This window comes from Manis pentadactyla, chromosome 4 (assembly GCF_030020395.1).
Source record: "Manis pentadactyla isolate mManPen7 chromosome 4, mManPen7.hap1, whole genome shotgun sequence".
NCBI lineage: Eukaryota > Metazoa > Chordata > Mammalia > Pholidota > Manidae > Manis > Manis pentadactyla.
The window spans coordinates 112,140,362-112,164,493 of NC_080022.1; the positions used below are offsets into that span (position 1 = coordinate 112,140,362).

The 24,132-nt window shown below is 47.0% G+C and overlaps 1 protein-coding gene across 1 annotated transcript; it reads left to right on the plus strand.

Annotated features, from left to right (window-relative positions):
* Positions 1-4,445: 4,445 nt before the first annotated feature.
* Positions 4,446-23,639, plus strand: ANXA9 (annexin A9). The gene is given in 13 exon segments (XM_057500715.1): positions 4,446-5,797; positions 5,950-6,046; positions 6,546-6,547; positions 6,622-6,714; positions 6,914-7,027; positions 7,226-7,316; positions 16,942-17,021; positions 17,173-17,232; positions 17,751-17,798; positions 17,801-17,837; positions 17,976-18,062; positions 18,150-18,208; positions 23,276-23,639. Coding segments are annotated over 13 exon segments (981 nt in total). The 5' UTR covers positions 4,446-5,722; the 3' UTR covers positions 23,414-23,639.
* Positions 23,640-24,132: the final 493 nt, after the last annotated feature.

The window sequence follows — 24,132 nt, forward strand, 5'->3', positions numbered from 1 at the left end:
CCCCGGCCTCCTCCTCCCGCCGCCCGCTGAGCCCAGCCCGGGAAAGGCCGCGGGCGCCACAGGAGCTGGGGATGGGCGTGGGCCCGCGGCCGGCGGCGGGAGGGCGGTGGACCGGGCCTCAGAGCCAGGGCCCCGCGGCCGCGCCTGCTCCGACCGCGGCCCCGGAGAGGAGCGCCGCCGGGGGAAGGCGGTGCAGGCCCCTCCGGCCACTGGTCGCTCCGTGAGAGGCGCCGGGACGAAACCCTGCCCCCTCCGGCCCGCGACCTCAGCCCGTCCGCGGCGCCCCGTTCTCTCGGTCCGACCCACAGCCTCAGCGCTCACGTCCGGCCCCACGGGGCGGCGGTGGGAGGCGGGCGGCCTGGCAGCCGCGGGCGCAGCCCCGGGGAGCCGGTCCCGGGGGCCGCGCGCTGAGGCTGAGGGCCGCCCGGGGCAGCGGGCCCGTGGGTACGCGACAGACCCCCAGCGCAGAGCCGGCGGCCCTACCTCGGCCCCCGCCGTAAAACCCGCAGCGCTCACAGGGGAGCGCTGCAGAACCGAGCCACGATGGCGCACGCGCCATACTGTAGTAGGCTGAAATTGCCACCCCCCAACTACTGTAAAATGTATTTGAGTTTTCAATCTATACCACGTTTATTCATATCCAAATTCATATTTTAGAAACATTTTCCCTTAGTCTGGTAAAACTGGTGTTTTAGGAAGATGCAACATGTTTATCCAGAAAAACGGCCGTGACTTCTAGAATGGACAGAGGTTGACTGCGATGTGTTGGAGGGTTTGTTTGGAGAGAGAGAGCTACAGCTTACTCCACGTAGAGGTAACTTAATTTTTTACCTTGAAGAAATGTTGGCATTTTTATATGGTCACAAAACCTCTGACAGCAGCTTTTTCGTGACTTATCTAGTCAAGTTCAGGTGCTTTGATAGCTCTCGTAGGAAGAAGGGTTGACCTCCCACTAAACCAATTTGAGAGTTTGGTCTTCACCTAGGTAAGATTCTTTCCTGGGAGGCAGAGAGGCAGAAGCTGACTGATTTCCAAACTGTTGGTTTGCTTTTTGCAGTTGGACCCTGTGCGCAAGCCTGCCACTGGAGAAATGAGCCTTGTTGGCCATCTCACTGGAACCAGCAACCAAGAGAATCCTCACCCTTTTTAAGCTCCAGACCTGCCTGGTTTTCTGTTACAGAAACCTATCCAGCCCTGTTTTCCTTTGCCGCAGGCTGACCTCCTCCCATGTTAGCATAGTTTCTATCTTTCTACTCCTTCATAACTTTCCTTCCTTCAGCCGTCCAATTCAAAGTTCCCTCTGCCTCTCTGGAGTGCCCTCCCCAGTTTCCTTGTCTGATACACACCCACCCACTCGTTTCCAGCAGACTCCTGTGTCTCCTCTTTGGGCTCCCTTTAACTGCTCCCCACACTTCTTTTCTACTAGGACCCCTTTCTAACGGCTCCCCATACCTCTTTTAACTTCTGAATCCTTTTTTCAAGCAGTTTTCCTAGGTGCCAGGCTTTCCCATGGTCCCCACCAGACTTTTTAAATGATTCCTCAGAGGACTGAAGACAGTTAACTTTTTTTAAAGATAGCAGTGGGGAAAGGAAGTTTTGGGGCAGAAGCTATATAGTCAAGGCCTGAAAAAGAAGATAGAGGGTGTACCCTACCCCAGGAGACAATGGAGAAGGGGAAACTGGGCCCTGGGCAGCATTAGAGTGATGCTACCCGTTCTGTCAACATACATAGGACACACACAAATACACACACACCCTTAGGCTGGAACAGGAGATTTTAGTCACTGCCCTTCTGACCCATCCCCCACCATGCTAGGCTGGCATGGCCATGCCCACAGTGCCCCAAACTGTTAACAAAACTGTCTGCTTTACTGTGACCCACTTCCTCTACATGGGCCTCTGAGGTGTCCAGAGGGAGAGGACATCACCAGGCCTACAGAATAGCATTTAGGTATCTGGGCAGGCTTCTGGGACAGGAAAGACATGGACCCCCACTGTGGAAAGTGGTCAGGCTTTCCAGGTCAGGCTGGCTTGCGCAACTCAGAGGCCTGTTTGGGTAAAGGATTAGAGCCTGGCTAATACGTGAACGGACGGATCCAGGTATCGATCAGTTCTGGGGAGAAAAAGTTTCATAACAAGAAAAATAACCAGGAGGAGTTTCTATACATTCTGAAATCATGCAATGTAAAGTCTTCGCAGAAAAGCAATGTGTAGTTAGAGCTGAACAAGTATTCATGAGTCAACAGCTGAGGCTCTATATATTACTGCTTGTTCCCCTTTATCCCACAAAGAAGGACTCCAAATCAGCCATGCCTTCATCTGAGTGATGAAGAAAAAAAACACTGGATTCTGATTCCAAAACACAGCTTTGAGATGTCACTCAGTCTCCTTGAATCAGTAACAAGAGGGGTAGTAGACTGGGTCATCTCTAAGATCTCCAACTCTGAAATTTTAAATTTTAGAGCATGGGGGTGAAGGGTGACTAGTAAAATCTGGAAACAGCCTCAATCTGATTCTGGAGTGGAACAAAACAAAACCCCGGGACAAAAGAGATGAAATTCCACTGAGCTTTAGTGGAGCAATTGTAAATGCATCACAATCCTCAGGCTCCCAGGCAACAAGGACTACTCTCCTGCTGGGTGCCTGGGATTCTGCTGCCTTCTCCAAATTCAGCCTCACAGATCAGCCATAGTCCCTTGCAGAGACTTGGGCTGGGGAAACCCCCTTCATTTCTTCCTAGACCTACTTGGAACATGCACCCAAAAGATAAACTCTGAATTGTAGAGAAGGCGAAGGTGTGGGGACCCTGGATGTGGAGCCACTGTATTGCAACAACCCAGCCTAGGAAGTCTCCTGCAGGTGTCCTGAGGTCTGTCCCAGAGGGGTCCCTTGAGTACATGTCTACCTAAGGCTTTTCCCCTGACCCTGCCTGCCCACCAGGTCAACCTAGGAACCTGATGCCCTCAGCAAACTGCATTTTTCAGTAAGTGGACAGCTATCTCTGGGTGGAACCAGAGCCTGAGAGACCTTAAGTGGGCATGAGGGGTCTCAGAGCTCTCAGTGGGTTCTGATGCCCTCTTGTGGCAACATTGGTCATTGGCTAGAAGGAAGTTGCAGAGGAGAGCCAAGATTGGACTGGACTCCTTAGGGGAGACAAGTCACCTGTAATAACAGTTACCATTATAAAATAACATTATAACAATAGTTAACATTTTGACCTGTTCACTTACCACTCTGTATCTAACACTTCTAAAATGGTTTGCATATATTACTTTATTTCTCACAATAGCCTGTAATATAAACACTTGTTATCTCTGCTTTAACCATGAGCACAAAAAGGTTAAGGTAGCTGCCAAGGTCACACAGCAGATCAGAATTCTGAGTTTGAGGAATCTTGTTCCAGGACTTTTGCTTTTAATTACCATGCTGAAACAGTCCCATTTTCGTGGTTGCTAGGTAAAATATACAATGATCAGATTACAATTTCAGATAAACAACAAATAATTTGTTAGCCTAAATATATCCCATGAAATATTTGGTTCATACTTAATACCAACAAATTGTTTGTTGCTTATCTGAAATTCTAATTTAACAGGTGTCCGATATTTTTATTTACTAAATCTGGCAATCCAAATTTACAAGGCACTTTTCTTTGCCAATGCCATCACATATGTTACCTAATTTGATCTCCCAGGAAGCCTACCCTCAGGTGCTCCAGCGTGGTCCCCACCCCACTTCAGGCTTTCCCAATATTTCACATTTTTTTTTTCCAAGTAAAGAAACAGAGACACAGAGACCTGAAATGGCTACCTGAAGTTACAAAACATGACAAGTGGCAGAGCTGGGATTGAGCCCATGTCCTTCAGCAAAGCTGGTGTGTGTTTTGTTCTCTAACAAAAACCAATGCATGGTTTCCATTTTAACAGGAGAGACAAGTGAATAGCAGTGACTGTCACATGGAAATTTCCCTTTGTGACATCTTGGGCCTGGTCTGCTCCTCAGAAATATATGAAAACCAGTGAGGGTCTTTCCAGTTTAGGAGAGGCAAGGGAGTGGACACAGCTCTCTAACGAATGCCCTGCCTGACCTCTCTAGGGAGGCAGGAAGGAGACTGCTATTAGACCCTAGGGAGCTGCTATGAGGCTCCTATAACAGCCTGCTCAAGAGCCCCTGAGGCTCCTCAGGACTGTTCACCTGCTGCTCTGCACACCAGTAGCCTCAAGCCCAGCTGCTGAGGTTGCATCACCCACAGCTAAAACAGCCTGGCAGCCGAAAGGCAACAGAAGGAATCTAAAACACCAGGGCCCAGGGAGCCTCCCCCACCTCGCTGTTGCCTTTCGGGAGTGTGGTGCTTCTGTCCACAGAAAACACCCTTTACGATCTGCTCCCACCCCAAATACCTGTGCTTTTTCTTCCTAGCAGATATAAACTGTCCCTTCGCCCTCCATACCAGGGCTGGCTGGCTCTAATAAGATAGTAATCAAGGGAATTTCAGCATTGGGGCCTCCATGGGTTGCAGGCTGGGGTGCCCCACTGGTATGTGCCACACAGGTTTTCCTCTGTCAACCTCAAAATTAGCCTGGAGCCTGTATGACCTGCCACCACCACTACCCCACACCTCCAGGAAGTTGGAGCCAGAGGCAGAGCCTGGCCAGAAGCTGGACTTAGAGACTAGGCTTCTCTGATCCCACCTGGTCCCACAGGGAAAGCAGTGCACAAGGCGTCCGGGGGTCCAGGGCCAGGCTGCTGAGAAGCCGAGTGCAGTTCTCTTGCACAGGTTGAGGCCCAGCTCCTGGGAAGAGAAATGCTTGGTAGGGAGGTGTTTGCATGTGCAACCAGGTACAGCCTGGTCCTCTCCCACATCTGGGAGGGGCCAGAGCCCAGACAACAGCTGGTCTACCAGCAAAATCATCTGACTGGGTGTTCAGCCCAGGCTGCACACGGCTCCCCTCTCCTCTCAGGGCTATAGAGGAGCTGGTGCCCACACAGGCACACCTCTAGGCTGGACAACACCCACCTCACCTCTAGGTAAGCACTGGATCTGGGCCCTCATGCTGGGGCTTGAGAGATCTTGTCAATCAATTGGGAGAAGCAAGAAAGGAGTTTTCCTGTTCTAACATGAGTGCCTGCTCCCTTGTCTAGGCATCCATGTCCCCGCAAGAACACATACATCAACTGAGTACACCTGCTGACTTAAAGATCCCAGGGGAGACTCTGAGGGTAAAAGGCAGACAGAGGTAGGCATCTTTGTGGGCAGGGGGCAAGGGCTTGCGTGGAGGCTGGGGCTGAAGGTAGGGAAAGGTGTCAGTAGGAGTTATCTCCCAGCACACATACTGAATTACTGAATCCTGCCACCTAGCCTCACTTCCCCTACACTGGCCCAGGGACACCCAGCCAGGCCATGGAAGGAAGGAATTTAGAGCTCAGAAGAGGCCCATCCACCTTAAACCAAGAGTTGGGGAGCCTTGAGACCAAACCTGGTGTCAGGGAGGGTGCATTTGGTGCTAGTTCCAGCAGCAGTCCTGATTAATCCTTGTTTCCTGAAGAAGGGGTGAGAGGGAGGGAAGGTAGGGACTCCCAAGCAGATTGATGTTCTTTTTCTGCAACAAAGAAATGAACTGGCAATAGGAGCCTAGGCTCCAGGGTCTTGGGGTCATAAAGAGGCCCAGGAGGGCCAGGAAGTTCTCCTCAGTTGACTCCTGTCTCCCTTCCCAGGGCAGCCATGTCTGTGACCAGCAGGAAGATGAGACCATCCAAAACCCAGGAGACCCCCAGCCACCTGGGCATTGCCGACAAGGTAGGAGCTGCTGGGCTGTAGAAATCATTTTTACTCCATCAACCCAGGGGCTGTGAGAGCAGGGCCTGAAATCATGCCAAGGGCCAGGCTTGAGCATTGGGGAAGACCATGGGCAGACCTGCAAAGTACCCCCCTACCCCTGTGCTCTCTAGACTGCAGCTTGAGGGATGCTGGGCACCCACCGGACCTTCTTGAGCTTCAGTGTGGACAAGAACATGCAGAGGGTGCTGAAGGCCATTGCAGGCCAAGGTGAGCCCCTTTCCCTCTGAACTTGGGGACCTTTTAGAAATCTTTTAGAAACCAGTCTGTAGACCAAGAAGGAGCCAGGAAGGAGGAGCTGATGACGCTTAATAAATGTTTGTGGAATGACTTAATTCCTGAGTGTCAAGTGCAAGGGCAGCTGTGTCACAGCCATTCCCATAACACCCCTGTAAGGTAGGTCCTAGTATTTCCACTTTACAGATGAGGAAACTAGGGCTCAGGGAGATAAAGAGGCTTGCCTGAAGTCACACAGCTCATAATGACAGAGCTGGGATTCTAATCCATGTCTGTGATCCCAAAAAGGCCATTTCTCCCCCACCACACCTTTACCTAAATTTAGGTCAGATTTGCACACCATTTGGCATCTTATTTGCATCTTCTCCTGAGACTAAATGCAAGTGGAGTTGATGTGGCACTTGCTCCTGTCCTTCCCAGTTCTTTCTTAGATCTTGTTCTCTCCTTCTCCTCTGGAGGCTCTAAGTCCAAGGTGTAAGGGGACCCCAACTCCGTGAAGACCCTGCTTAGGCTCTGCTCAGCTGACAGCCCAACCTGTCTTGGTTCAGGGGAACCACAAAGCCATTGTGGGTGTGCTGAGCAGTTGGAGAAGAGAGCAAAGGCAGCTTCTCTCTCAAGCCTTCCAGGGGTGCACCCAAGAGGTGAGACTGCTCTGACTTCCTAGAAGCAACAGACTTGAGTAAGAAGCTCCCTGGAAGATTCAGGGCACGGCAGCAGCAGCTGAGACCAGCCCCTGGCTAAAAAGATGCTTCAAGCCTGAGATGAAACCCAACCAAGTACCCCAACCTCTCCACATGTCTGGGACCTTCACGCCTCCGCACTAAGGACCATTTATGGTAGGACCTGCTGAAGTCCCTGCAGGCAGCACTCTCTGGCAATCTTGAGAAGATCATGGTGGCTCTTCTGCAGCCTGCAGCCCATTTTGATGCCCAGTATTTGAGAACACCCTTGAAAGTACCAGGTGAGGTGGCTTGCTGGGGTATCTGGAATTGAGGGCACCATTGAGGGAAGGAGAGGGTTGCCTGCCCTGCCTTTGCCAATAACAGAGGAGTTGACTTGGCAGAGGTCTGCTTTATACATCCCATATTGACCCTTAGAAGGACAAGCAGTCAGCATCTGGTCTCTGCCATCCTATTTCCCAATGTCCTGTAGAACTCAGGTTCTGCTGAGGATGTTGCCATGGAGAATCTTGCCATCCAAATGCCACCACAGCCACAGGAGTGCCTGGCAGTCTACAAACACAGTGAGACCATGAAGGGAGGGGGCTCCAAGAGCTGGAAAAGGATCACCAGAAAGTCCTCTCCTCTCCTGCACTCCCTACAGGTGAGCCTCTTGGAGCATTTCTGCCCAGGTTCTGTTCCCCTGGGGTCCCTACCACACACCCCACCCACCAGTGCTCAGACACCTCAGGGGAGAGAGACAGATGTTACCACCAGAGAAACAGAAGCCACGATTAGCCACGTCAGTCCAGGACTCCAGGGCAAAGTGTAAGGGGATGACAGTACTGAGCACTGTGACAGCCCCAGGACTCCCTATCACCCCCCCTACTGATCCCACCTCCACACCACACCCCAAGCTGCATGGAACCTTGCTCTGGACCGGTGGGGACCTGCTTTCAAAGTCACAGTGTCACCTACCAGGCCCTGGCTCCTGGCCCTGCTTGGCTGCCACATGCCTCACCCACTAATTGGGGATCAGTTGTTTCTCATCCTCATCTTAATGCTTTCCTCTTTTTGTTGCTTTCCCCAATTTTCCTTTAATGCCCAATCTTATTTTTTATTTTTATTTTTGGTATCATTAATCTACAATTACATGAGCAACATTGTGGTTACTAGATTCCCCCCATCACCAAGTCTCCCCCACATACTCCATTACATTCACTGTCCATCAGTGCAGTAAGATGCTATAGAATCATTACTTGTCTTCTCTGTGTTGTACAGCGCTCCCCATGCCCCACACCTACATTATGTCTGCTAATCATAATACCCTTTTCCCCCCTTGTCTCTCCCTTCCCACCCAACCTCCCCAGTCCCTTTCCCTTTGGTAACTGTTAGTCCATTCTTGGGTTCTGTGAGTCTGCTGATGTTTTGTTCCTTCAGTTTTTTTCTTTGTTCTTATACTCCACAGATGAGTGAAATCATTTGAAACTTGTCTTTTTCTGCCTGGCTTATTTCACTGAGCATAATACCCTCTAGATCCATCCATGTTCTTGCAAATGGTAGGATTTGTTTTCTTCTTATGGCTGAATAATATTCCATTGTGTATATGTACCACATCTTCTTTATCCATTCATCTACTGATGGACACTTAGGCTACTTCCATTTCTTGGCTATTGTAAATAGTGCTGCGATAAACATAGGGGTGCATATGTCTTTTTCAAACTGGAATGTTGTATTCTTAGGGTAAATTCCTAGGAGTGGAATTCCTGGGTCAAATGGTATTTCTATTTTTAGTTTTTGAGGAACCTCCATACTGCTTTCCACAATGGTTGAACTAATTTACATTCTCATCAGCAGTGTAGGAGGGTTCCGTTTTCTTCACAATCTCGCCAACATTTGTTGTTGTTTGTCTTTTGGATGGTGGAAATCCTTACTGCTGTGAGGTGATATCTCATTGTGGTTTTAATTTGCATTTCTCTGATGATTAGTGATGTGGAGCATCTTTTCATGTGCCTGTTGGCCATTAAAATTTCTGCTTTGTGAAAATGTCTTTTCAGATCCTCTGCCCATTTGTTAATTGGATTATTTGCTTTTTGTTTGTTGAGGTGCGTGAACTCTTTATATATTTTGGATGTCAATGCTTTATCGAATATGTCATTTATGAATATATTCTCCCATACTGTAGGGTGTCTTTTTGTTCTGTTGATGGTGTCCTTTGCTGTACAGAAGCTTTCCAGCTTGATATAGTCCCACTTGTTCATTTTTGCTTTTGTTTCCCTTACCCAGGAAGATATGTTCATGAAGAAGTTGTTCATGTTCATGTCCAAGAGATTTTTGCCTATGTTTTTTTCTAAGAGTTTTATGGTTTCATGACTTACATTCAGGTCTTTGATCCATTTGGAGTTTACTTTTTGTGTTTGGGGTTGGACAGTGATCCAGTTTCATTCTCTTACATGTAGCTGTCCAGTTTTGCCAGCACCAACTATTGAAGAGGCTGTCATTTCCCCATTGTATATCCATGGCTCCTTTATCATATATTAATTGACTGTATATGTTTGGGTTAATATCTGGACTCTCTATTCTTTTCCACTGGTCTGTGGCTCTGTTCTTGTGCCAGTACCAAATTGTCTTGATTACTGTGGCTTTGTAGTAGAGCTTGAAGTTGGGAAGTGAGATCCCCCCCACTTTATTCTCCCTTCTCAGTATTGCTTTGGCTATTCGGGGTCTTTTGTGGTTCCATATAAATTTTAGAACTATTTGTTCCAGGTCATTGAAGAATGCTGTTGGTATTTTCATAGGGATTGCATTGAAGCTGTAGATTGTTTAGGCAGGATGGCCATTGTGACCATATTAATTCTTCCTACCCAAGAGCATGGGATGAGTTTCCATTTGTTAGTGTCCTCTTTGATTTCTCTTAGGAGTGTCTTGTAGTTTACAGGGTATAGGTCTTTCACTTCCTTGGTTAGGTTTATTCCTAGGTATTTTATTCTTTTTGATGCAATTGTGAATGGAATTGTTTTCCTGATATCTCTTTCTGTTAGCTCATCACTAGTGTATCAGAAAGCAACAGATTTCTGTGTATTAATTTTGTATCCTGCAACTTTGCTGTATTCCGATATCAGTTCTAGTAGTTTTGGAGTGGATTCCTTAGGGTTTTTTATGTACAATATCATGTCATCTGCAAATAGTGACAGTTTGACTTCTTCTTTACCAATCTGGATGCCTTGTATGTCTTTATTTTGTCTGATTGCTGTGGCTAGGACCTCCAGTACTCTGTTGAATAACAATGGGGAGAGTGGGCATTCCTGTCTTGTTCCTGATCTCACGTGAAAAGCTTCCCGATTCTCTCTGTTAAGTATGATTTTGGCTGTGGGTTTGTCATATGTGGCCTTTATTATGTTGAAGTACTTGCCCTCTATACACATTTTCTTCAGAGTTTTTATCATGAATGGATGTTGAATTTTGTTGAATGCTTTTTCAGCATCTGTGGAGATGATCATGTGGTTTTTGTCTCTCTTTTTGTTGATGTGGTGGATGATATTGATGGATTTTCAAATAGTGGACCTACCATCCTTGCATCCCTGAGATGAATCCCATTGATCATGGTGTATGATCCTCTTGATGTATTTTTGAATTCAGTTTGCTAATATTTTGTTGAGTATTTTTCCATCTATGTTCATCAAGGATATTGGTCTGTAGTTTTCTTTTTTGGTGGGGTCTTTGCTTGGTTTTGGTATTAGAGTGATGCTGGCTTCATAGAATGAGTTTCGAAGTATTCCCTCCTCTTCTATTTCTTGGAAAACGTTAAGGAGAATGGTTATTATGTCTTCTATAAATGTCTGATAAAATTCAGCTCTGAATCCATCTGGTATGGGACTTTTGTTCTTGGGTAGTTTTTTGAACACAGACTCAATTTCATTCCTGGTAACTGGTTTCTTTAGATTTTCTGTTTCTTCCTTAGTCAGTCTTTGAAGGTTGTATTTTTCTAGGAAGTTGTCCATTTATTCTAGGTTTTCCAGCTTGTTAGCATATAGATTTTCATAGTATTCTCTAATAATTCTTTGTATTTCTGTGGTGTCCATCGTGATTTTCCCTTTCTCATTTCTGATTCTGTTTCTGTGTGTAGATTCTTTTTCTCTTAATAAGCCTGGCTATGGGTTTATCTATTTTTTTAATTTTTTTTTAATTTTTTTAAATTTTATTAAAGAACTAGTTCTTGGTTTCACTGACTTTTTTCTATTGTTTTATTCTTCTCAATTTTATTTATTTCTTCTCTGATCTTCACTAATTCCCTCCTTCTGCTCACTTTGGGCCTCATTTGTTCTTCTTTTTCCAGTTTCAATAATTGTGACTTTAAACTATTCATTTGGGATTGTTCTTCCTTCTTTAAATAGGCCTGGATTGCAATATACTTTCCTTAGAACTGCCTTCTCTGTGTCCCACAGAAGTTGGGGCTTTGTGCTATTGTTGTCATTTGTCTCCATATATTTCTTGACCTCTGCTTTAATTTGGTCATTGATCCATTGATTATTTAGGAGCATGTTGTTAAGCCTCTATGTGTTTGTGAGCCTTTTTGTTTTCTTTGTAGAATTAATTTCCAGTTTTATACCTTTGTGATCTGAGAAGTTGGTTGGTGGAATTTCAATCTTTATGAATTTACTGAGGCCCTTTTTGTGGCCTAGAATGTGGTCTATTCTGGAGAATGTTCCATGTGCACTTGAGAAGAATGTGTATCCTGCTGCTTTTGGGTGTAGAGTTCTATAGATGTCTATTAGGTCCATCTGCTCTACTGTGTTGTTCAGTGCTTCTGTGTCCTTACTCATTTTCTGTCTGGTGGATCTGTCCTTTGGAGTGAGTGGTGTGTTGAAGTCTCCTAAAATGAATGCATTGCATTCTATTTCCTCCCTTAATTCTGTTAGCATTTGTTTCACATATGTCTGTGATCCTGTGTTGGGTGCATAGACATTTATAATGGTAATATCCTCTTGTTGGACTGACCCCTTTATCATTATGTAATGTCCTTCTTTATCACTTCTTACTTTCTTTGTTTTGAAGTCTATTTTGTCTGACACGAGTACTGCAACACCTGCTTTTTTCTCCCTTTTGTTTGCATGAAATATCTTTTTCCATCTCTTCACTTTTTGTCTGTGATATCTTTGGGTTTGAGATGAGTCTCCTGTAAGCAGCATAGATGGATCTTGCTTTTTTATCCATTCCATTACTCTGAGTCTTTTGATTGGTACATTTAGTCCATTTACATTTAGGGTGATTATTGAAAGATATGTACTTTTTGCCATTGCTGGCTTTAGGTTCGCGGTTACCAAAGGTTCAAGGTTAGCTTCTTTACTATCTTACTGTCTAGCTTAACTCGCTTATTGAGCTATTATAAACACAGTCTGATGATTCTTTATTTCTCTTCCTTCTTACCCCTCCTCCTCCATTCTTTATATGTTGGCTGTTTTATTCTGTGCTCTTTTGTGTTTCTTTTGCCTGCTTTTACAGGTAGTTGATTTCATTTTTTGCCTTTAGTTAGTATTTGGTTGGTCTGCTTTCTTTGCTGTGATTTTATTTTCTCTGGTGACATCTATTTAGCCTTAGGAGTGCTTCCATCTAGAGCAGTCCCTTTAAAATATCCTGTAGAGGTGGTTTGTGGGGGGCAAATTCCCTCAACTTTTGCTTGTCTGGGAATTGTTTAATCCCTCCTTCATATTTAAATGATAATCGTGCTGGATATAGTATTCTTGTTTCAAGGCCCTTCTGTTTCATTGCATTAAATATATCATGCCATTCTCTTCTGGCCTGTATGGCTTCTGTTGAGAAGTCTGATGATAGCCTGATGGGTTTTCCTTTGTAGGTGACCTTTTTTCTCTCTCTGGCTGCCTTTAAAACTCTGTCCTTGTCCTTGATCTTTGACATTTTAATTATTATTTGTCTTGGTGTTGTCCTCCTTGGGTCCCTTCTGTTGGGAGTTCTGTGTGCTTCCATGGTCTGAGCGACTGTTTCCTCCACCAGTTTGGGGAAGTTTTCAGCAATTATTTCTTCAAATACACTTTCTATCCCTTTTTCTCTCTCTTCTCTTCTGGGACCAGTATAATGCAGATATTGTTCCTTTTGGATTGGTCACACAGTTCTCTTAAGATTGGTTCATTTCTGGAGTTCCTTTTATCTCTACATCAGCTTCTATGCGTTCCTGTTCTCTGGTTTCTATTCCATCAATGGCCTCTTGCACCTCATACATTCTGCTTTTAAGTCCTTCCAGAGATTGTTTTATTTCTGTAGTCTCCCTTCCTACTTTGTCCATTACCTCTTGCATTTTTCTCTGCAGCTCCATCAGCATGGTTATGACCTTTATTTTGAATTCTTTTTCAGGAAGATTGGTTAGGTCTGTCTCCCCAAGCTCCTTCTCAGGGGTTGTCTCTGTTAGTCTGGTCTGGATCAAATTCTTCTGCCTTTTCATAGTGATAGAGGTAGTTGTGTGGGGTTGGCACATGTGTCAGCTGGGAAAACGTCCCTTCTTTCTAGTTTGTGTCCTTCCTCTCCTGTGAGAACAGCAAACCCTAGTGACTTGTGCTGGGCAGCTGTGTGGAGATAGGGCCTCTAAGTCTGGCCCGGGCAGCTGCTGTGGGCATGGCCTGCCTCAGGCTCCTGCTCTGTTATGGCAGAGCCGCACAGGAGGGGGAACGGGCAGGAGGCTGTTTATCACCATGAGGGGCCTCCAAGCTGCTCTGCCGCCTAGGGGGTTAGGGTGCCCAGAGTTCCTTGGGATTCCCAGCTGCTGGGCTGAGGGCACCAGGATGCTTCTGTCCAGCTGTGAGGCTCTTGTCCCTTTAAGACTTTCAAAGAGCACTCACTTTTCTTTTGTCTCAGGGGCACTGGCTGTGGGGACCCACTCGCATATTCTACTGTCCCATTTCCCTAGTATCCAGCACCCCACACACTGTGTGTCTGAGCTCCTAGTGCGGATGGCTAGGGCTGGGTGTTTAGCAGACCTGGGCTCCCTCTCCCTCCCCGCTCTGACTCCTCTCTTCCCAGCGGGAGCTGTGGTGAGGGGAATTTGGGTCCCTCTGGGCTGCAGCTTGTATCTTACCCTCTTCGCGAGGCGCTGGGTTCTCGCAGGTGTAGATGTAGCCTGGCTGTTGTACTGTATCTTCTGGTCTCTCTTTTATGCATAGTTGTATTTTCAAAAATATATATGGTTTTGGGAGGAGATTTCCGCTGCTCTACTCACGCCACCATCTTGGATCCCCAGGTCTTGCTTTTTTATCCATTCTATTACTCTGTGTCTTTTGATTGGTGCATTCAATCTACTTACATTTAGGGTGATTATCGATAGATATGTACTTATTGTCATTGCAGGCTTTGGATTCATGGTTACCGAAGGTTCAAGGGTAGCATCTTTACTATCTAACCGTCTAACTTAACTCTCTTATTAAGCTATTATAAACACAGTCTGATGATTCTTTATTTCTCTCCCTTCTTATTCTTCCTCCTCCATTCTTTATATGTTAGGTGTTTAATTCTGTACTCTTTTGTGTTTCCTTTGACTGCTTTTGTGGATAGTTGATTTTATTTTTTGCCTTTAGTTAGTATTTTGTTAGTCTGCTTTCTTTGCTGTATTTTATTTTCTCTGGTGATGTCTATTTAGCCTTAGGAGTGCTTCCATCTAGAGAAGTCCCTTTAAAATACCCTGTAGAGGTGGTTTGTGAGAGGTAAATTCCCTCAACTTTTGCTTGTCTGGGAATTGTTTAATCCCTACTTCAAATTTAAATGATACTCGTGCTGGATACAGTATTCTTGGTTCAATGCCCTTCTGTTTCATTGCATTAAATATATTATGCCATTGTCTTCTGGCCTGTAAGGTTTCTGTTGAGAAGTCTGATGATAGCCTTATGGGTTTTCATTTGTAGGTAATCTCTTTTCCCTCTCTGGCTGCCTTTAACACTCTGTGCTTGTCTTTGATCTTTGCCATTTTAATTATTATATGTCTTGGTGTTGTCCTCCTTGGGTCCCTTGTGTTGGGAGATCTGTGGGCTTCCATGGTCCAAGAAACTATTTCCTTCCCCAGATTGGGGAAGTTTTCAGCAATTATTTCTTCAAAGACATTTTCTATTCCTTTTTCTCTCTTCTTCTCATACCCCTATAAGGTGAATATTGTTCCATTTGGTTGGTCACACAGTTCTCTTAATATTGTTTCATTTCTGGAGATCCTTTTATCTCTCTCTGCCTCAGCTTCTCTGTATTCCTGTTCTCTGATTCCTATTCCATTAACAGTCTCTTGCCCCTTGTCCAGTCTGCTCTTAAAATCTTCTGTTGATTGTTTCATTTCTGTTATCTCCCTCAGAACTTCTCCACTTAACTCTTGCATATTTCTCTGCAGGTCCATCAGCATGGTTATGACTTTTATTTTGAATTCTTTTTCAGGAAGATTGGTTATATCTGTCTCATCAGGCCCTCTCTCTGGGGTTGTCTGTGTGATTTTTTACTGGGCCAGATTCTTCTGCCTTTTCATGGCGATAGATAGAAATGGTCGCAGGCAGGTGGCACGTGTGTCAGCTGGGAGAACAAAGTCCCTTCCTGCTTATTGGTCACCTTGCCCTTCTCTGCTGCCTGTGCCATCTACCCACACACCAGGAGCACCCTCTGGGATAATCTCCTGAGCTTCCATGGGTGGTGCCACCCTTGGGCTAGCCTAGAGCACTGTGGAGGGTTGCAGCCCCACCAGGTGTGTTCTCCTGCAAGAATGGCACCCCTTTGTGCCTTCTGGGCCTTGCTCTGCCTCCCTCCATCTGTCCTGGTTAGCTGCATGCTGGGAGGAGACTCTGTGTGGTTGCTGTGGGCAGGGCCGCTCTTCGGCTGCTCTGCAGCTGTGGCGGGTCAGCAGGTCTGCTTGCAGTGCTGGCCAGGGGGAACAAATTGCAGGCTGCTTATCAACATGAGGGGCTTCAGGGCTGCTTTACTCCCAGTGGGCTAGGGGGCCCAAAATTCCTCAAGATTCCCAGCCAGCTGGGATGAGTATGCTGGGATGATTTTGTTCAGCTGTTGAGCCCTTGTCCCTTTAAGACTTTTAAAAAGCACCCACTTTTCTTTTGTCCCAGGGAAGCCAGCTGTGGGAACCCGCTTGCAGTCTCTGTCTCAGACCCTACCCTTCCATTTCTCTAATATCCAGTACACCATGCAATGTGTGTCTTGCTCCCAGCGCAGATTACTAGGGCTGGTTATTTAGCAGTCCTGTGCTTCCAGTCCTTCCCCACTCTGATTCTTTTCCTCCTGCCAGTGAGCTGGGGAGGGGGAAATGCTCGGGTCCTGCTGGGTCATGGCTTTGTATCTTACCCCCTTCGTGAGATGCTGAGTTCTTGCAGATGTAGATGTAGCCTGGCTGTTGTACTGTATCTTCTGGTCTCTCCTTTAGGAATAGTTGCATTTGTTGTATTTTCAAAAATATATGTGGTTTTGGGAGGAGATTTCCACCACCCTACACATGCCGCCATCTTGAGCCCCTTCTGTATTACATCCAATCTTTTTTTTTAATTGAAGTATTGTTGATACACAATCTTATGCTGATTTCAAATACACAACTCAGTGGTTCAGCAGTTACCCATATCATAAAATCCTCACACCCTCCAGTGTGGTTACTATCTATCAGCATAGAAAGATGTTACAGAATCATTGACTGTATTCTCCATGCTGTACTACTGTCCCCATGTTTAATGTTCAATCTTAGCCTACCTTCCTAATCCCTCTCCGACCTCTTTTCTTGCTTCTGTTTTTCTCTTTTCCCTTCCTTTACCACTTTCCTGCTCTCCCTTCTTCACATATACCTACCTCCCACATCACTTTTCCTTGCCTCCAATGAGAGGGCCAGACCCTCACCATCTTGCCTCATAATATGGGCTTTCCTATCTTCCCTTTACTGTCTGGCCACCACTTGAGTAACAGATGCCTTCTGCTCCTAACAGGTTGGCACCTGGGGATGAGGCCATCCTACAGAGCGTGAGTCCACAGTGCATGGGTTACTCACAGTTTAGGGATGTTTTAAGGGTGACCTGATGGTGCTCCTGCCTTACACCCTGGAATGAGCAGCCATCAAGGTGCTCCAAGCAGGGGACAGCAGTGTTGGCAAGATACAGTGCATCAGGATTTTGACAGGTCCTGGGGGTATCCATATTGGGAAAAATCAAGAGGATTCAGGAAGCTCCAACCCCACCCCAGATTTCCAGGTGGAAGCTGAGGAGGATATCAAATCTGAGACCAGTGGCACCTTGCAAGAGCTGCTCCTGGCCCTGGCCAAGGTTAGGAGGGCTGGCCTGCTGGGGAGGAAAGTTACACCACCTGGGGAAGGGGTGGGACAGAATGGGAAGCATTGATGCTTGGTTTGTTGGCCTGGAGATAATAAGAAAGCTGCTCCTCAAAGAATCCTCCTGAGAGGGTGTCTCCTCCTAGAGGGGCCATGAGAGCTACTCTGACATCATTGACTATAACCTGGCAGAATAAGATGTCCAGGTAAGCAGGGGCTTGGAGTTTGCACAGCCATGCACATAAGATGCCCTCCTGTACGAGAGCTTAGAGCCAGTGACCCATTCACCCTGGGAACCTGCCACTGCCTTGGGGAAGGGGTCCTCAGTGACAGAGGTGGTGGGGGTGGGCTGTCAGCGCCACCTCTGAAGCCTTTTTATTTACCTATCCTCTGACTCCTGAACTCAAGGAAGTGAGCACATCAACTGAGAGAGTCTCCTCTCATGGGCATTTGGGTGGGGGAACCCTCCTCAGACCCTCCCTTGGGGGTTTTAATTCTTTGAGTGCCAGGATTTTCCCAAACTGGAAAATGTAACTTCTCTCAGCCCTGTTCCTTTATTTTTCTTTTTTAACCACAAAAGCAGTTTACAGATTAAATAATTTATGGGTTGAAATAACCCTTTCTATATTTAATCCTATTTCCATCATCATCATGGATTCTGAGAACATTGTAACCATGGCTCCCTAGCCTCCAACCACTGATCCTGATTGACTCCTCCCCCCAGGCACTGAAGCAGGCTGAAGGATCCTGCACAGAGGCAATGTGGGTCCTATAATCTTCACCCAGTGAAATACCGAACACCTCATCCGAGGTACACACAAAACTCCTTGTCTCCCCAGTTTTCTCTAATGACGATCTCTGGCTGAGGAAGGTGGGGAGGGTTCATCTTTCCCTGTGATATCAACACCTGCTCCCTTTTATCTTTCTACCTACCTCCCCCTGGCACAAGTGTTTGATCAGTACCAGCGGTACACTGGGCATGAACTGGAGAAGGCTGTCTGCCATGGAGATACTCAGGTGCCTCTGCTCAGCCTAGGTAGGGGCCTGCTCAGGACATGTAGGATAGAGGTCTCTCCTGAAATGGAAGCTTCCTCTCTCTCCACCTTTCCCTCTTTGCTTCCAGCCTCAGTGATCAGGAACACACCGCTGTTCTTTACTGATAAACTTAATCAAGCCATCCAGGTGAGGGCCACTCCTTATGGCTCCATTTGGTGGGGTGCCTACTCTTGGGCAAGAGAATGTTTCACACTGCTGCTAATGTGACAGTCCATATTTACTTTATAAACATCTAGCAGCTCTCTTATCCTAGTGTCTTACCAATGGTTTCAGCCCCAGACAAGTTCACTATAGATTCAATGTGACTAAAGAAATGACAGTAGAATGTTCTTGGGGTGAAAGGGTTATACCCAACTTTATTTCCACGGTGGCAGGTTAATCACTAAAATCCCATTCACTCAGAGCAAGTCTGCATGCAGCAAGCTGGTATGGATAAAATGAGAATTCCTATGGCCAGGATTCTCACCTGGCCCTGGTTGACTAGCTCACTGTACATGTGTGGGCAATACATTGCCATTGACTCTATATAAGGAACTCTGCCCAGTGCTCTGTGTGACATGGTGGCATGGCTGCAAGGCTGCAGGAGAGCAGAGCAGAGGCTGGAGTGGTGGCAGCCCCAGGGACAGAGACTGAGTCAGCTGTGTGGGCAGAGAGGCCCAAAGGACGGCTGGCAGGGAAGGAAGACAGTGATGCTAAGGGGTCCGACCAGGAGAAACTGCTGTGTAAAAACCGGTCCTGCTGGGTCAGGATCAGAAACAAAAGCCACATGACCCCGCTCCCTATCAGAGCCCTGTCAACTCAGTTTGGGGGTAGGGTGGGTATATCTTCCTTGGACATTCACTTATTTGAAAGTTAAAAAGTATTCTTGGCTTTCATGCTGCAAACTTTATAGGTGGCAAGTCTTTGCTATCCATTTTTGAGTGCCTGCCTTTGGAGCTGCCTCCACTGAGCTCTGGTGGAGGCTCTGAGCTAGCAGCAAGGCCAGGAAAGATGTGAAAGGAATGAGAACTGCTCCAGCTGCCCACAGAGAGACTGCCCACTGTGTCATCTCCCATGAGATTGGACAGAGACAACTTTTGCCCCTAGACAATGTATACTTCTCTTTTCCCTGAACTCATACCTACCCTCCCCATCCTAGGATAATTTACCATAGCATCTGTGGGGAAGTTGGGGTTCCTATGGCCAGGATCCTCACTGAACTTAAACCACCTGATGATGTAACTGGCCTGTTGCTAGGCTTCCGCATCCACACCTTTAGGCAATAAGCTATTATTGCGTTATATAGAGAGCTCGGCCCAGTGCTCTGGGCGGAGGTGGGGACGGTAGTGCTCTACCTTACGCTGGGAGAACAAGCTGGGTAATAAACCCTTTTACCCCAAAGAACATTTTGCTGTCAATTTCTTTGGCCACATTGAATCCATAGCAAACTTGCCCAGGGCTGAAATCCATTGGCAAGACAATTGGTGAAAGTCGGCAGGGTTCACTGTTGACCAAGGTAAAAGACAGGCTGCCCTTATGGGAGGGGTAGTTCAGCGGACTGCCCCTGTGAATGGGGAGACAGTGGATTGTCCCCCAATCAGTATGTAGTCTGACCTGGCTTGTCTCCTAAAGGACTGGGCCCCACCCCAGGACTGGAGGCAAGTGGAGGTGACACCTGGGGCTGTAGGGGTGGCCCTTGGTACAGTAAGTAGGTCTTTTGAGAAAAAGAGTGCCTGTGAGGCAGCAGGGACTGAGGGTTGGCTGCTTCTCACAGTATTAAAAAAGTCTACAGAAAAGACCCAAGAAATGGCGGCATGAGAACTCAAGCTGCAAACTTCTGTGGATTCCCTGAAGAAGGAAATGGCATTGATGCGAGAGGAGGCAGCACAAGAATGCCACAGCAAGGTGCCATTGAAGAGATAAATTATTCCTTACAAAACGAGATGGCAGCACTGCCAGGTGCTCTGAAGGAGGAAGAGGCCATCAAGGAAAAAGACGAACTCCTGAGGGAAGCACAGGCAGAGGTGGCACGAGAATGTCAGCTGTGAAGCATTGAGCTGAAGGTAAGAGAGCTGCTGAAGACTGAGGCAGCATTGCTGTGAGGCACAGTAGAAAAGGGTAAAGGTTGTAGCAGAGGAGGCACTCAGCAGAGGGGAGAGAAAGATGCCATCGGCCCCAGAAATGGAGGAGCTGGGGAAGGACGAAGGGGTAGTGCCGGGGGGCACTGGCCCCTCTTGTATTGAAAGCATGCCCAGTGGTTGTAAAGAAAATAAAGACCCAGCAGATGAAAGTTCCCCAAGGAGAGAAGCAGCCCCCTCCCCAGGTCATGGAGCACTTTATGGTCGGCCCCTATACTCAGGCTGAGCTGGTGGATTTGGGCTCCTGGTTTAGGCAGAAGCCCTTGAAGCCAATATCAGCTTGGCTCCTGCATCTGTGGGACATAAGGGTGGATGGAATTGTTCTGTCGGGATCAGAGATGGGAAAGCTGTCTTCCCTGTCAGTGCAGCCCACCTTAAGACAGCAATTACAAAATGCACATCAGACCCAGGGAGTCACTCCCTCCTCGATTGGCTTATGGCTGCACTTCGTGCTGTGTGGCCCAATCCGGGTGAACTACCATCCTCTCCTGTTAGATGGCAGACGTATGCTGAGCTCCAACAGGTATTACAAGAGCTAGGCAGAAGAAATGCGATCTATAGTCCAGAGAATTATGGCCCAGATGAAGAGATTTTCACTACTGGGATGAGAAATATTGTGTTTCAAATGGCTCCCACATCCCTCTATGGGTCTCTAGTGGCCGTTCTTTCCCCTCACTTAGGGCAGCCTATAAGTTAGGTCACATGTACAGTAGCAGACTTAAGAGAGGCTGAAGCAATGAGAACCCAGAAAGAAATAAGATCTGTTACTCACAAGAATAATTTAAAGGGCCCCATGGCAGTTACGAGGACCCAGATGTGGGTTAATTTAATACAGGCAGGAGCAGATAGAAGGAAATTAGATGGGAAGTCATATAGGTTCTTACTAGAGCTGTGGTAACAGCTGAAACCAGAGCACCAGTTCCAGCCATTAAGACCCAAGAGGCAGAGGTCAGAGACAGAGCACAAGTCCAGCCTGTGTGTTTGCAAGACTTCCTGCTGGAGAGCGAGCCAACCTCACCTGAATCCACACAGGAAGGTGATTGGGGAACACGGTTTGACTGAGGGGAAGGTCGAGGCATCTGCCCTGAGGGACCAGGGGGGACCAGAGGTCACATGTTGAAATAGCTATCCATTGGTCCCCAGTGAACATACAATGTGTCCTGGCTCTGGGGGACACAAGGGCTGAATTTTCACTGATTCATGGTAATCCTGAGAAGTTCCCTGAGACCCCCACTATCATAGATGGATATGGGGGGAAGGCTATCAGAGTGAAAAAAGCCCAAATACTCTTGGGAATAGGGCCTCAACCCCCAAAAGAGTATACTGTGTATATATCTCCTATTCCTGAGTATATTGGGGGGATTGATATCCTGCAGGGTCTATGGTTGCAGACCACTGCAGGTGAGTTCAGACTGAAAGTATATGTGGTGAAGGCCGTTCTGAGGGGACATGCTAGGGACCCGCCCATAGCTTTGACTGTGCCTTGGTGGGTGACTAATACCAAACAATATAAACTGCCTGGAGGGCATAAAGAGATTGGAGAAACTCTCCAGGAGCTGGAAAAGGTGGGTATTATAAAGCCCACCCATAGTCATTTCAATTCCCCAGTGTGGCCAGTAAAAAAGCCAGATGGCTCCTGGCATATGACTGTGGATTACAGAGAACTGAATAAGGTCATACCCCCTATACATGCTGCTGTCCCCTCTATTGCAGGCTTGATGGATACCCTCAGCCATGAAGTAGGAACATACCATTAGGTGGTAGATCTTGCTAATGCCTTCTTTTCCATTGATACTGAGCAGGAAAGTCCGATACCAATTGTCTGCGGGGATGGTCAGTCTACTTATGGACCGTGCTATGGTGTTTGAATGAGAGACCCCAAAAGGGAGCCCTGAGGCCTGTAGACATGTTAGCACATATGGCTGCCTCCCCTATACAATTGCAAGTACAAACCAAGGAAGAATCACTGAAGCCAAGGTTCGGCCACCAGAATAACATCTTGCTGCCAGCACCAACTTCACTGAACCCCGGAGACTCCATTGAGTAGGCATGGGCTTGGACCTTTCAGAACATGGACCAACGATGACTGGCTCTCCTGGCACCTTGGGGACAAGGTCTGGAAGCTGGCCTTCTGTGTATTCCTGGAATAACAGCAGAGTGGCCGCCAAAGGTCACAGTAGTATATCCTGAACGGCCAGAAGGTAGGAGCATCTTACTGGGGAGTTTTGTTTTATCATTATGGCCAGTGCATATACCTCCAGTAGCACAACAGACTCTTCAGGAACCCCCATGGGGAGAGGAGTAAAAGTATGGTATACTAGACCTGGGACCCCCTTCCTGCTACAGTCCTATCACAGGACCACTCTCTTGCATGCATCCTACCTGATGGACAAGATTTGCCTATGTTAGTGTCATTAAAACATGTGTCTTGTTGCCCCTAAAGTCTCTGTGGATTGGGAACTTCCTCTGACTTGAGGATTATTATAATTTTTTGTTATTAGGAACCTCCTCTGGCTTGAGGATTATTATAATTTTTGTTACCTGTATCAAAATCTTGTTGTATCTTAATTGTTATTATCTCTAAGTTATTGGTAACCTCTGTTGCTATTGTGGAATTTGGTTACAGTGCTCCAGATTTCTCACCCAGGGACCACTGCCAAAGACTGAAATCATGTAGATTGTAAGGCGGAATCCTGGAGGGGTGGAGTGTGGGGAAGTTGGGGTTCCTATGGCCAGGATCCTCACTGAACTTAAACCACCTGATGATGTAACTGGTCTGTTGCTAGGCTACTGCTTCCACACCTTTAGGCAATAAGCTATTATTGCACTATGTAGAGAGTTCAGCCCAGTGCTCTGGGTGGAGACAGAGACGCTAATGTTGGCCTTCCTCCAGGAGAACAAGCCAGGTAATAAACCCTTTCACCCCAAAGAACGTTTTGCTGTAATCTTCTTTGGTCACATTGAATCCATAGCGAACTTGCCCGGGGCTGAAACCCACTGGCAAGACACCATCCAATCTCTGCACTGTGAGAATCTTACTACCCCGCCCGCCCCATTCTGTTTCTTACTCTACCAGGAAACTGAACCCAAATCCCAAGTCCTAATGTGCATTCTTATCTTTCAAAGTGAGACTGACCTTCTAAGCATCCAAGCTGAATTCAAAAAGAAATTTGGGAAGTCCCTGTACTCTTCTCCCCAGGTGAGACTTGGCTAGTTCTTAACCTGGAGCCCCAAAGCTCACCCCTCACTCAACCCTCACCTCTCCTCAGCCCTCCCTGCCCACAGCTGAGCATACTCACATCCTGGAGAACTCAGGAATCTTTGGTTAACTTAGTGCAGGATTCCAGACACCATATAGTTTGGGACCAGCACAAGGAGGGGACAGAATGCCTGGGCCATGGTGATGGTTGGTCTTTCTAACACTTGACTCATTGTCTGCAGGATGCAGTGAAAGGGGTCTGCTGGGCAGCCTTACTAGCCCTATGCCTAAGACCTCCCTGCCCCCCATCCCCACATGACATTCAAGTATCTGAGATTCCCACTTTTGGCTGAGCCTGCAGACCACCTGGGCCTCCAGAAAGAATAACCCCTCACTGAGCATGACATGTTCTAGCTTCTTGTTGAAGCTGGAACTCAAAAGTTCTTTTAAATCCCTTAATTTCCATCTCAAAATGACGTCTGTATCTGGGTCCCCCAGCTCTGTTTTGGGTGTAGGATAATGGGATCTCTTTGATGGTTTCTGTCCTACTCATCCTCCCCATGCCTGCCCAGAACGTCTTACTGATACTTGAATTCTTTCGGCAAACTTCACGGTCATGTGTGGTCTCCGACTCAAGTCTGTGTGAGGCAGGACGTGGGCCAGGAGAGGGCCTTCAAGTTGGAGGTGCCTTTGATGTGCACCTGGGTCTTCAACAGGGATTCTGTTTTGGGCTC